At 37.7% G+C, this 15,069-nt stretch overlaps 1 protein-coding gene across 1 annotated transcript; it reads right to left on the minus strand.

Annotated features, from left to right (window-relative positions):
• Positions 1 to 1,236: 1,236 nt before the first annotated feature.
• Aps (diphosphoinositol polyphosphate phosphohydrolase 1 Aps) lies at positions 1,237 to 13,909 on the minus strand. The gene is made up of 4 exons (XM_067090211.1): positions 12,254 to 13,909; positions 7,767 to 7,922; positions 6,277 to 6,361; positions 1,237 to 5,653 (listed from the first exon to the last, which is right to left on the minus strand). The coding sequence occupies exons 1-4, from the start codon at positions 12,341 to 12,343 to the stop codon at positions 5,163 to 5,165; spliced, it is 822 nt and encodes a 273-aa protein (XP_066946312.1). The 5' UTR covers positions 12,344 to 13,909; the 3' UTR covers positions 1,237 to 5,162.
• Positions 13,910 to 15,069: the final 1,160 nt, after the last annotated feature.

Genomic DNA, 15,069 nt, shown 5'->3' on the forward strand with positions numbered 1-15,069 from the left:
TTGCGGGAAAAATATCACTTCTGCTGTCAAAAGAAGACAATGGTTCCAGATACCAGTTATGGGCAGTGAGCGTAAGCTTCACTGATGTCTGCCAGAAATCCACAATTAGCTATACAAATATGAATACTGTACATACAAACAAGCAACACCAAGAAATATGGTTAGTATAAATCCTACACCAGGATCTAACAAACTAAACTCAGGTAACCTGGTAAACTTGCCTCTCACTCCTAAGCATCAAGCAACTTGTTTGTATTCTTAGTACAAATAACTACGAACAAATTTGAAAAGGTGCTTGAAATACCTCAAGCATAAATGTTTGACAAAATTACTATTACAAAAATAAACCACAAAAGTCTTTCAGGAAGCCAAATAACAGGAAAATGTTATGGCAATTTTGACAGCTGTTCTCAACAGTGGTATATACAAGAACACGATCAAGTCAGTAGCTCACATCTCATCCCTGGGATGCAGTGTAACTGACTGCTCTGGTTCTTCTGTCCAAAGAAAATTTCCAAGAACATTCCACACCACAAATATGGGCATTCTATGAATGACGAGGTTGTGACGAAACAACTCGGTTCAGTTAGGTCCTGCCCTTCTGTAATGGGTAATCCATCTGGGTAGGTTGACCAACGTCTGCATAGGAGATAGTATACTAATGGCTCTCAGCACTAATCCCTCCAGCACCCAGTTCCTAGAAAGTCCATGCAATAACTCGCACACTTCTTCAGGAAACCCTTGCTCCGTAGCAGAACGATTCATCAAGTGTATCATTGTTGGTTAGAAGCAGCTGCATAAAGCAACAAGAGAAGTCCCTACGAATTAGAAATGTCAGTATTTAAAAAATATTCATAGTAGCATGTCTTAAAATAGAAAAACAAATCCCCTGTTATGTACCTGTAAAGGTATATTTAAAAAATAAAACTACAAAGCTTTCGAGACTGCCCAATGCCCCTGTTGAATCTGAAAAGACTGAATTGTACAGATTCTTGAAAGCTCTGCATAGTTTTATTTTTAAATATTTTGAAAGTCACATAACTGGTGGATTCATTCCCTAAATGTCAATATTTATAGTTTGTACACAATCCATCCATTTAGTATAAATAAATTCTTGTATGCATACACAGGCAATATACGCAACAAAACAGTCAGAATTATCAATATAAGTTTCAAAATCGCCAAGAAATGCATTTTTCTTCAAAATAACGTCAGACTTAATAATCAAAATTCACAGATGAGAAATATTTTATTACTTTTTTGAAGAATAAATTTTCAACATATTTGATACTAATGAACACCGTTGCTGAAACCAAGTACAGTAATATAAAAAGCTGGTAATCGAAATTATTATACATCCTACTGCACTTCAAAATCATTACAGCTGATACTAAACATTTAAAACCAGTTGTAACACTTTCCAATGACATCTCAAATTACATCTCTTTCTTATAACAGATAGACCTATAACCTTTCGTGTTAACGGATATATTCAGCATCTTATTCACAACCTTCACAATTGAGAACCTGTAAAAGAAAAAAAATGACTTCTAACCAAAGTTTTTTTTTATACGTCCTACAACACATTTGGAATTTATAAACGACAAATTTGCATTCGAACCCGAAATGATTGTGTCCATCCTCAACTCCAAAGCCGTACGTAAGTTACTTAATAAAGCATCTTCTATATAAAGCAAAGGAAATACAGATACTGTATAAAATACCAATGACATTAAACATGAAACGAAACCATCCTACGCGAATGGTGAATAATCTCATAAATGTATATATTTTTTTTTTTTTTTGGAAGAGGGATCGTACTGGTTACAACTATGCCAGCCTGTTCACCATCCCACGGAGAGTCTTTGAGTGACCTGCACTGAGAGAAACTTGAGTTGAAATTTTTGTTTTATAAAGGTCAAGTCTAGACAAACTTGAATAGCATAAGAGCATTATCTTACACGTGATCTGAATGACAAAGAAGTACAAGAATTTTACAGTCGGCCGTTTATGAAAAAGGTATACATTGACTTGTGGCAGACTGTAAAATAGCCCCCTTTTCCCAAAATGGTTTATAACAAGAAAAAAAAAATGTAAGCAGACATTTGTTGAGGGAAAAAAACTTGAAAAAAACTTTAAAAAAAAACCTGAATGAAGAGTTTTGCCAGTGACGACCAAGCGACAAAGACTTAACAAACGAGAGGAATGATCAGCGCAAGAAATACTTGACAGTTAAACAATAATTGCAGCCAATGGCAACAAAAAATATGTGTTCATACTTGGAGCATTTACAAAGTAAGGTACAAGAATATTACAGATGACCTCTCGTATTCGTGGAAAATAGATTCAATTGGTCAAGACTGCAAATAATGAGGTTGACCTTTTAATGAACACTTGACAAAATCTAACATTTTTCTTACATTAGAACAAAACTATTCTAAATTCGTACACAAATGTACCAATACCTCACAAATACGAAAGGTCAACTGTATGTATAAAACTTAAGTTGATAATCAGTAAAGGTGGATCCATATAAAAAAAAAAGACCACGGCAGTGAGTTCGGCATTGCAATTCACTTATTACAGGGTACAGAAAGTTTCAATAGATTTCTCTAAGATTTCGACAAATTTTCAGCAAACAGGAAAATTTACACAACTGCAAAGCTGATCTCACCTATGTGTCTTGCAATGGACACACACAAAATCTTGCAGCCAGCAATACAGTTGCAGTAATGTGGCATTTAGATCAACAATGCTTGTTATGCATCAAGAATAAAATAATGGCACATTCCAGTGTTTTCTCCTTCGAAACTGCCTGCTACTACAGTGCGTAAAAAAAAGCAGCTGAAGAATCGTCAGCATCACACCGAGTATGTATCCAGCTTACAGCGTCTAACGTAACCACAGAATAAAATGAAATGACTAAAAGTAATGAAAGCAATCCAATACAGAACTTTAAAACAAATGAGCACCATAACTTAACACTTTTCCAATTGCAGGCTAATTTGGACCTTCCATTGTCATTGCAGATTCAATTAGGGTCATTAAAATAGAAAAAAAAAAAATAAGTATGGCATTAACATAAGTCCGACAAATTTTTATAAAAATATCTTTTAAAAAACTTTTCTTGGAACCTTCAAAATGAAACGGAACCTGTCAGCATAGGAATGCCCTGAGCCAGAGCGTAGCTACATGACGGTGACCTTCAATAACCAGCAGGTCGCATTGCCGTTATTGACATCATCGAGTGTCATATTCTGAGCTATTTAGTGTCATCAAAATATCTCCGACTTACTGAACACAGGCAGACGTTGATGCACACAAAAACATGCACACACACTAACATTCCAATAATCTACATGCAGTCCAGTTTTCAGCAGAATAATAGGTATTCGTCTCGCAGAGTTTACGATTTCGTAAAAAGATAAATCTGGTCGTTTGAAAACTTCCGCTGTGGAGAGCCCCTTGGTGGCTTCCTCCACGTACAAACCTTCGATTTACACTGTCATACCAGCTGATAAAGGCATCTGTTAACTAACAATAGTTTAGGGAACACACAAATCAATTGTTTATGACTTTTGCTTTTAAATAACCCCAAACTACCTATGCAAATTTTAAGCCTATGTAGGATTTTCACTCGTGTAAGAAAGGTACAAAAATCTATGAAATTCGAACATAATTTCTAAAACAAATACTCTATTTTTTGATGTCTTTATCAGCTAATGCAACTCACGTTAAGAGGTTTGTATCAGAGTAGGGAACACACATGAATGAAAGCTTGTTCTCCTCTACTACCAGGGCAAAGTTCCAAATCTTTCACAGCACTACAAAGAACCAGAGTAAAATCATCATACTGTACATACAACATATATACCGCTTAAGCGAAAATATCGACATGAGAGTCAAACTGAGCAAGCACAGTAACAGGTTATAAACTGTAAGAAAAAAAAAAAAAAGAGAGAGATATCGGGAGGACGAGAGAAAATTAACTGCGAAATCAACTGAACGACAAGTTATCAAGAACTGGGACCTTCATTTACTCCTAATTACTACTCCGGATAATATCAGATCGACTAGAGATTCACTGAAGGTAGAGGGGGGGTACTGAAAAATTATAAAGAGAAAAATGTACCTGGACAATGCTTACAAGCATGCATATACACATACAAACGTACAGGACACAGACAGTGTATGTGTTGAAAAGATACAGAAAGAAACACAAGCAGATAAGACAATGTGGTAATGTAAACCTCACAGAATTTTAACATGGCACTGTATGCTACTCGTGTAGTTGCGTACGGAAAAGAAAAACTACGACGGTAAGAATAAAAGTGCTAATGAGACACTATGAAACAAATGAAAGAGAGGTTATGTTAATGCCATCTAACCAATTTGAAAAATCAATGGAAAGACACACACACACACACAGGACGGAAGATGTAAACAGAGAAATGAGAGAGAGAGAGAGAGAGAGTATTGAACGATAGTGGAAGACAGGGACAACCAAAGACGAACACAATCCTATGCTCTAACAGGACAGGGTAAAAGTTCCACTATAAAAGATATCGAGAGACCTTGACACGTAAAAGCGTAGATTTTTTTGTGTGAGTCAAGAAGAACGGTATTGATATCCAAGACGAATAACATACGTAGTAGGTTTCCAACTTTACGATACTACGAACGAAAAGGAATGTAAACAGAATATATATCTATATAAGTATATATATATACTGTATAGGGTCAAGATGAGCACATGTAAAAAATAGGAGAGTCGACAACCTATTCAATAAATTAAGACGAAAGTACATTATTGCGGTGAGCCGAAGAAACAGAATGGGACTACAGTACATACTGTACAACTAGACTGTATTGCATACACTTAAAAAGTTCTCAAAGAAGGGACAATCATCCCAATAAATTAAAAAGTCAAATCTGCACTGAACGTGAGGGAAGATGTCTATGGGAATGATCTATCCAGATGAACGTGAGCAGACACAAAAAGGGGGGTCGGGTCAGCAGGGGGAGGGGGGGGAGAGTATTCGAGAAAATAAATGTACAAATAACTTTGGTCAACCAACAAAATGAAATGATGACGTGAAATAGAACTGACATTATGCAAGTGGAACTAATGCATACAACTGATATGACTATGGGATGCAAATTTAAGTATTGTTGGCAGAACTTTCCACTACAGATCCGTGACTTAGATCCTCCTGAGATGATCCCCGGCTTCTGCTCGCTCCCTCATTGGGCTCTTGAGACTCTGTTTCCTTCTCTTCTTCTTCTTCTTCTTCTTTTTCTCCTCCTCCTCCTCCTCCTTCTCCTCCTTCTTCTCCTTCTTCTTCCTCTTCCTCTTTCCTCCCCTCCTTTTCCGCGTCGTCGTTATTTGCGACCTCTTCCGAGTCCGTCGGACTTTTCTCTTTGGCTGTGTCGGCTCCCTCTTGGATGATTTTAACTTCCTCCTGAATGATGTGATTAGGATCCGCCAGTGTCATCTTCTGCTGGCATGTGGACGGTGAGTGTGCTGATGATGGTGTGGAGTGGTGATGGTGACCGCTAGGGAGTAAGAGACTTACGTAACTGCTTTGAACTGGTTTGTGCTTGGCCAGCTGTTCTACTGCCTCCTCCATGCTGAACCACTTGCGCTTACGACCTGTAGAACGCAAACGAATTAATTGCGGCCCCTTGTAAGACCTGACATACTTGGAATTGCCTGCTTACAGTTCTGTATATTTGCTAATGTTTATGTTGGAGATAAGACTGTCAGTTTTTTTATTTAAATACCACTTTTTAATGAATTTCCAGCTTGACTACTGTACTTTAAAAACTTGAATGTGGACAATAAACTAGCTGACCTTATTACTAAAGGCTTTTTGGCAGGGAAATTGCAACAGACGGCGATTTGGCAACGAGACCATTTGTTACTAGGCAACAAGGCGCTCTTCCCACTTGGGAAGAAGCACTGAGCATCTCTCCTATAACGACTGTGTTCAAGTTTTAAGTTGCTCCCATGTTTGATGTCAAATTTAAATATGTTCTCCTCTCTATGGAGATAAATGAGGATTACAGGCTACCTGATACGCTTTATGAGATGTCTTTCCATCTAATTCCAGCAAGTTGAACCTTTGCCAGTCATGCTCCAGTCAATACAAGCTTTCCAAGATAAACAGCTTATGCCTCCCTCCGTACTTCACATTTCTGGATTGACCAGAACTTTGCATTTCTGCTGTATTAAACAGTAATGTACGAGAGCTGAACAAAAGAACCAGGTCTTACCAAACACTCTTGATTCATCCCATTCCTCCATCTCTTCCGTTACGACCAGTACATACACGCTCGTTCTGTGGCCCCGTTCCGAATTCTGTAATTAAAACAGTCATTAAAGAAAGGGAATTGAATGATAAATATTCAAGAATTTTCACTTAATTTTGAGATTTTATAACATGCAAACCACAATGATTCATAAATACAAATAAAAAACTCTATAAATTTCTTTAAAATCCAGTTCCTAAGAGAACCATCTTTGTCAAAATCAAATATGGTAGGTAAAGCAGATTGTTCATAATTTCTACACTAGTATAAGAATCCAAACTAAAATACTAGTTCTTCCAGAACAAAATACTTGGTTTAAAGTACTATGGCCCAAGTTTATCTTGCCTATGGCAACTAACGGTCTTAATGAGAAATGGAAAGAAATTACAAACTGAGGTGTATTTGTAAATCGTTTGAACGTCTAGTTGCATTTGCAATAATAATTGTTAAGTTTAGCCACCACAGATACTGTATTTCCTAGGATTGTGCACCAAGTATCTGTGTGTAAGATGGTCACTGGCTTCAACAATAACTACTAAATTCAGATGAAGTAACCCAGCTGCAAGCACACTACGAGCAGAGCTGCTTGAAAGGGCCATTCATTCACAAGACAAAAATCAAGCAAAGAAGTTCACAGAGACAACCGAGTCATATTCCTGAACTCCCATCAGGACCACTCAAAACAAATGTTCTTAAATTGTGGTAAAATTGGTTCAAAGTTTAAGAAGCTGGACAGCTAGATGAAGGTCCACCAAAGGGAATGGCAGAGCATAATGAAAAAGTACGGCATGCTGAAGTTGGCACTTCTTGGCAACGATCTGCAGACTAAGATCACCTATGCCTAATTGGCTGTTGAGTAGAGGAATAATGCACTAATAATCAAAGTCACAACAGATGGTCAACTTAACTTACACGATTACAGGTGTAATGCTCGCCAAGTATAGGCACAGCCTCACACCGCAACAGTTGTACAACCATTCTACAGAAAACTTCATAACTAATAGGCTCTATAAAACATTTGGAAATATAATTTAAGTACTACTTTACTTCGCTAGTCCACTGAGCCCTCCAATTTTTTCTCTGCTCCTGTTTTTAATGATTTTTAAAACATTCCTCTTTCAGGAGATATGACTATCATTTCTTTTGGGACTAATAGTAACTTTTTTCTTCTCCTTTCTTTTCCTTTCTTAAAGTTCTATCATATTTTGGTTGGATAATTAACCCTAACTGCTTAATCAAGTTCAGTTCCCGGTTTACTCAACCTAACGCATAATCCAGGCTTAGGTAAAACAAGAGTTTTGTCTGTGTATGCACAAGAATAAATACAAATTACACAAGATATCAGGTGATAAGCAGGAAAAGTAATGGTACAATGGTACATCCAGTACCTCTCATGTTAAACAATAACCTCATTCAATTAATGTATGGGAGAGAAAAAATAGAAAAATACTTACCTCAAACACACCAAGGCAGCGTCCAAGCATACCACACACCCCTGCTTCTTCCCTCACCTCTCGAATGGCCGCCATATCTGGTAATTCGTCGGGTTCGACTCCGCCCCCTGGGACTATCCATAGTCGAGAGTCCCTTCTGGATGACACCAGCAGAACCTAGAAATTTAAAAAAGTTAGTTTTTCATGATCTTAAGCTTTTAAATTAAAAAATACAGTACTGTCTATGTATACAGTACACAGTATATAGTGTATTACAGAGGCACCAACAAAGTTTTTAATGAGTAATGCAGAAACTGTACAAGGAATCTGAAGTTCTATTCTGTACTGTTTTGGCATCCACTGACACTAAACATGTCTGGGCTAGGGGTGGATCAAGTATGGCAGGATATGGGAAATCTTTAAAATACTGTCAGGAGCTGACCAAATCAATTTTGCAACAAGGAATGTATTGAAAAATGCTTTGTGCTACAGCTAAAAACACAGCGAGCCAAGGCCAGATGGTGTATAAGAGTGTGACGTCCATTGCAATGCTGCAGCTGTGTGTCAGCAATGAATGAACGGGGATTAAATTTGTCAAGAAACACATATTTTGGAGCTTGTTCCTTGTCAAATGATTGTGGTACACTGTTAAAGCATTACAAAGCTGTGATGATACTTTATCTTCATTTAACTGTTGTTAACATATCCTAAAACATTTGTGAAACCATAAAAAGTTCTTGGTTAACAAAGGTCAGTATATTTTGATGTCACAATGCTGGATTTTACATGCTGCTTAGTGACTACCTCAGAATTTCTTGTGACCCACGCAAAGTACAGGCACTTGTGGGAGTTTTATGGCTTGTATTAATAACTGTACAATTATCTGTTCCAGCACTGTATATTACCATTCCCAACTGCATCATGGGAAGTACATAATGCCTCAATTGCCTGAAAAGATAGTGTGTCATTACCTAGTTAATGGTGGTTTCACGGCACTGACAATTAACTGCTTCTTGAAAAGAAAGGAACTAAGTACAGTTCCACACAGTTACATTCATAATACTAACTGCTAGGCCTCCTACACTGGTAATAATAACATCCTTCTTTCTGAGATATTTCCAGCCCACATCAACAAGGATGTCACGATTCAGTACGCTGTAAATCACTGGGATGTACAGTACTTAAAGTGGAACCAGTGGTTTATGCTACGGACCAAAATTATGCACAGCGATTGAGGATTCGACCATCTTGTAATACGTGAGCTTGTTTTGATATCCAAGCAACAGAACCTCTTGCTGATAAAAACCTCCTAGTATGTGACCACACACACTAGTAGGCAAATGCCCAACAGATGTATCATCTCAGAATCAATGAAAAAGAAATGACAACATACTGTATTATGATCACTCAACCATAATACAAATGAACGACAAGATCTGAACAAAATTCTTGTTAAAAGGGGCTGTCAATCAGCAATGCCCTAAATGTGGCAACATTGTAATCACAGGTTCAATCTGCACCTTTCTGGCATCTGCAGAAACCTGGACACATCTCAGTTTTAAAGTGAGAGTTCAGAAGTATAACATCAGTTACGTATTACATATCACATTTAAAATCAGAAGTTTCACGTTTAATTGATATTAGTATTATTTGATGAGTAGCTATGCATTCCTTCAGTGCACTTTGCAAACGTGCCTCAGAGGATTTCTGCTCTAACCACATGCAACATTTAGTGTTTTGTCACATACCAAGTCTCCTTTCTGTTAATTATGACCCCCAAATTAATAATTCCATGTTCACGGCCATTTTCAATACTAACGCTTCAATTCCATGATGGCTTTGTTGAAAAATGGATGTGCTTTTTCATTTTATTTGGTACAATGCTTATTCTGTGCACATTATGAGTAAGATCTTAATGTTTTTCATTCAGTATTCCTTTGGTAGCTGAATAGCTCACAAGCCAAGAGCCGTGTGTTTATAGACAACAAGCAGAGAAACTACTTTAAAATACAACTGATACATGTGGTTCTGTTACCACACAAGAGTGGCTACAGCCATTTTTAATGTTGCAAAATTTCACTTGTGTCTGAACCTTCATATAACAATAGATGTATATGGCTTTTAGGCTTCAACATGAGAAACTTGAAAATCATCAAAAAAAAAAAAAAAACTTTGACGTTCTCCTGTTTTTGCGTTTACGAAGGGATTTTCTTTGCTCAGTGCTCACAACTGGAATGGGAATTGTATCCATGGTGAGATGATGTTCCCATATGTCACCAAGAAGGCAAATCCCCTTCAGCCATAGTAAGAAACTTAAACCTCTTCCAGTTGGTTCACGAAATTCAGTATTGTTTGGGAAGTACACCGAGACAAAACCCATAAAAAGCAATAACCTCTTAAGCAGTCAGTTCATTTGGTTTTAACCATTTTTATACCCTAGCGATGGCATTTAAGCTAGAAGCAAATATTTTTCCTGTTTTTGTTGTTTTGTGAATTTGATACCATTTTGTCGTACAAAATGGCATGTTCGTCTCTATGGAATGATGTGATATTTGGTGCCATTTTGGATAACAATCATCGTCTTCACTCAACATGCAATAGTTTAGGTTCAAGGCATGTACTAAGTACCATATTTTTCCATCTACACTGTGTGTATCTACCATAAATCCCTCGTTTTAGTTGTTCACAAACTAAAGCACTCCAGTTTTCTTTCTAGCGTTACCCTAAACTGTTAGATATGTAGCCGACTAACTGGCAACGGAAAACAAGTGGTGCGTCGAAAGCAACATTTGTCCAAAACACTGACAGAAATATAAAAAAAACAAGAAGACTGTACCCATCATAAAATAACATATACAGTCGCAGCATCAAAATACACCTGTCTTAATTAAAGAATGAATCCAAGCCTAGCTTTAGGTGCAACAAGTGACCAACTGCTTCAGCACTGGGCCCCCTCGATATCCAAGTTGCAAAGACGCAGTTAGATTTCTCAGGCTTATCACTGGGTATATACCAAGCAGTGATGCAGGTGGACAGAATCTCAATTGCAGAGACGAAATACAATCGAACACTTCCTATTCGCGATTCCGGATTCGCAGAGTTCTCTACTGAACGTGTATACACATTACTTGCAGAAAACTCACCTAACCACGGAATTTTTCACTGAGAAATATTCACTAATTACTGTATTTTCATATTTTCATGACTAATATGCAGTTAGCCTAGGCTGACGTAAGAAAAAATTTAATTTCAGGAAAAATTATCCAGACAATAACCCAGTTACAGTCTAATCATGAAACGCAACGGACACAGTAAATGGACATTCACATTTCCTTTATGATCTCGGCTTAACCTTATTTTACGTAACCGAGTTGCTACGGATGGCTGAAAGATCTACTAAAGCCAATGCATGAGTTTTTTCCCTTCTTATGGTATCACTCATCTTGAATTGCAACCTAACCTATCGAAAACAACATAGCCTAGCCTAGGGTATGACACACCGTCCTAATTGACCTAACCTATCCTAGGGTATCGTCATAATACGACAAGGGAAAAAAAGTGAGATAAAACAAATAAAAAAAAAAAGTTTCTCAACGACGAAATGGCTAAAGAAATTTAGCCTAGTCTATATAGCCCAGGCCTAGGTTAACCTAAGCCTAAATCTTTTGTGGTCATTGAATCTTAAAACGCCCGAAGAAATCTACCCTAGCGTTTACTACCAATCTACCCTAAGCTAAATCTAACCTAGGACTACAGAAACCTGACTGAGGCTTATGGAAACCTTACTTAGGCCTAGATTAGACCTAACATCTGCCTGCAGAAATCTGATCTGGCCTAGGATTAGGATAAGCCTAATCTAGGCCTATGGAAACTTGACTTATACGACTATGATTGAAATACCCAAAGAAATCTAGCCTTAGCCTAGGATGAGCCTAACGTAAGCATATGGAAACCTCACTTAACTTAAGCAAGCACATGGAAACCTTACTCAGGCCTATGGAAATGAAACCTAGGCCTATAAGAAACCTCCCATAGACCTATGGAAACCTGACTTAAGCCCACGATTGAAATAACTAAAGAAATCTAACCTAGGCTGAGCCTAATCTAACCTAAGCATATGGAAACCTTACCTAGGCCTATGGAAATGAAACCTAGGCCTATAAGAAACCTCGTTTATGGAAACCAGACTTACGCCCATGATTGAAATACCCAAAGAAATCTAACCTAGGCTAAGCCTAATCTATCCTAAGCATATGGAAACCTTACTTAAACATATGGAAACCTCACTTAGGCCTACAGTAAGGAAACACAGGCCTATAGAAACCTCCCTTAGGCCTATAGAAACCCGACTTACGCCCCCGATTGAAATACCCAAAGAAATCTAACCTGGGCTGAGCCTAACCTAACCTAACCCTATGGAAACCTAACTTAAACATATGGCAACCTTACCTAGGCCTATGGAAAGGAAACCTAGGCCTATAAAAACCCCCAAATAGGCCTATACTCACCTCGGTCTCATCCTTGTTGACGCAAATGCAAGCCGCCCTCTTGACAAACCCGTCTTCGTCATAGTTCCTGGCTTTCACCATCTCGCTCATACTAGACAGATTATCTTTGAAATAGGCCTATGCCACGTCAGACGACCTTAAACCGATGTCCCCAGACACAGACAGACACGCACGGACAGACACGCACGGACACCACTTCACTTCGCTCTCAGGCCTTAGGCCTTCCACCACCCATGTCTTATTATCGCTTGAGAATCGGCAGCAGAGATCATCTGAATCATCTGAATCACCAGAATCATCATAGTGATGCTTGGATTGAGAGGGCGTGGGTGGGTGGGTGGGCGTGGGCGGGCGAGAGAGAGAGAGGGGGCGGAAATAGGGGCCAAAGGTGGTTTAATAGCCTAATTGGGATTATTTGTGGGGTTTAAAACGTTAATTATCTTATAAAAATACGAAATAGGCCTAATAATTACTAATTAAATAGGCTTGATAATTAGCAATATTCGAAATGGGACCAATAATTAATCAAATAGGCCTAATAATTAATCAAATACGAAATAGGCCTGATAATTAATCAAAATATAGGCCTAAAAATTAATACGAAATGGGCCTAATATAATTAATACAACGCGAAATAGGCCTAAGGTTAAATCAGAGGTTTGGTGACCTTTTAAAGCATAAAATAGTTTTTTTTAATTAAAAATTACTTTTTAATTAAAAATGAGATTTTAAATTGAGATTTACAGATTATAAAAACTACTATCGAGAGAACACTTCTACAGGGGGCGGTTTTTTTTAATATTAATTCTAAATTAATATAACAGTGAGATTTTAAATGAGATTTGATTAAAAACGATTTAAAATGAGGATTCTATATTAATCACTATACACCTTTAGTTAAAGGAGATTTAAATCAACCATTTGATCCGATTGGAGACTGGATTAAGGGGGGTGGGGTATTTTTTAGGAGCCGAGAGTAAGAAAAGGGGGTAGGGGGTCTTTTAGTGGGAAGAAGGAGCTAGATAAATTTATATATAATTTTTCTAAACCGAAAAAATGCCCCAAAACAGACTTAATATTATTCTTAATAAGAAATTTCGATAACCACCGTCGTAAGGGGGGGGAGGGGGGTTAACAAACGAGAGAGGTGGGTTGGTTTAAATAAATATATATATAATTAGTTCTACCCCCAAAAATGCCCCAAAACAGACTTAATAATAATAATAATTATTACGAATTTTGACAACCACCGTTAAGGGGGAGGAAGAGGAGGAGGAGGAGGAGGAGGAAGGGGTTATTCTTAAAAAAACAAGAAGCAGAGAGAGAGATACGTGGGGATATATGGGGGGTGATGGGGAGGTGGAGGAGGAGGTAGTAGGTAGGTTGGTAGGTAGGTAGGTAGGTAGGTAGGAGGAAGCGCGGCCGCCTATAGGCCTATGGACACTCGCTTCTACTTGTAATTGAGATAGAGCAGTAATCGACCAGTTCTGTTCGCGCGTTGGACAGCCATGGCTTTCACAGAGAGGAGGAGAAGGATTTCCCAGCACCGGAGGATCGAAGGGGACCGCTGTTGTTGTTGTTCCCTTTTGCACAACAACGCGATGGCTGACGACTAAACTGTGTATATCTCTCTCCCGCCGGCGTTGCCAACGCCCCTCCGGGGGCGGCGGGAAGTAGCCCGGGTTTTCAGGCTGGGAGCGGTGATTTTTTGTCAGGAACGTGGTCGAGTATTTTTCTTATAAATTGTTCATTATATTTACACATTTTTAGAGCGATAAGTTTATTGTTATTTATTATTATAAATAAATATTACAGTACACAAAGACACCCTTCAGGGCGGCAGAAAGTAGCCGGGGTTTTCAGGCTGGGAGCGGTGGGTTTTTGTCCGGAACGTAAACGAGTATTTTTCTTATAAATTGTTCATTATATTTACACATTTTTAGAGCGATAAGTTTATTGTTATTTATTCTCATAAAGAAATTACAGTACATAAAGACGCCCCCTCGAGGGCGACAGAAAGTAGCCCGGGTTTTCGGGCTGAGAGCGGTGGGTTTTGTCGGAAACGTAGCCGAGTATTTTTCTTATAAGTTATGATTTATATTTACACATTTTTAAAGTAATAAGTTTATTGTTAACTATTATTATAAAGAAATATTACAGTACACAAAGACGCCCTTCCGGAGAGTTGCGGGAAGCAGCAGTCATGTTGTCTGGTCATAGTGGCAGATGTATCAAGAAAGTAAGTGTATCTATTGATATGCTTTATTTTTTATCATTATTTTAATTATCATTCATCAGAAAGAGTAATGCATTCCTTTACAGCACATATGAGTATCGAAGACAGTGGCTTTTAATTAAATTTAAATGTTGGTCCCTCACAATATTTTCAAACTACGACACATGCATGCATATTACTCTATTAAGGAATGCCCATAAACAATATGGGCTATTTTCCATTTATAAAGCTAATGGACATAGAAATAGGTTTACGAATTTTAAAATTCATGTTTAAATTTTATTGGTCTATATTAACTTGAAGTTGAATAAATTCAGTTTGGATTGTCCTATATTGCTGAGCAGAAATTCATGTAAAAATCCTGTCAATTAGTTATGACACTGAATTTTGAAAGCGTGACTCCTAAATCCCTTTTGTTTTAATTTATAGATTTGATGGATTTTTAATTTTTAAGAATTTTAACGGGTGTTTACAGAGCACGTACACACATATGAATACATTAGACCAAACCAAAAACTGATTTATTACATTCTGAACATTTCGAGTTGCAATATAAAATCTGACTTCCAGGATATTATGA

Source organism: Macrobrachium rosenbergii, chromosome 47, assembly GCF_040412425.1.
Source record: "Macrobrachium rosenbergii isolate ZJJX-2024 chromosome 47, ASM4041242v1, whole genome shotgun sequence".
NCBI lineage: Eukaryota > Metazoa > Arthropoda > Malacostraca > Decapoda > Palaemonidae > Macrobrachium > Macrobrachium rosenbergii.

Excerpts from the sequence above, each read along its gene's own strand:
- Aps (XM_067090211.1), bottom strand. The coding sequence starts at position 12,343 with ATGAGCGAGATGGTGAAAGCCAGGAACTATGACGAAGACGGGTTTGTC. Across the intron at positions 7,923-12,253 it reads TCAACAAGGATGAGACCGAG|GTTCTGCTGGTGTCATCCAG; the intron begins GTGAGTATAGGC and ends TTAAATTTCTAG. Across the intron at positions 6,362-7,766 it reads GCTGCCTTGGTGTGTTTGAG|AATTCGGAACGGGGCCACAG; the intron begins GTAAGTATTTTT and ends TTTTAATTACAG.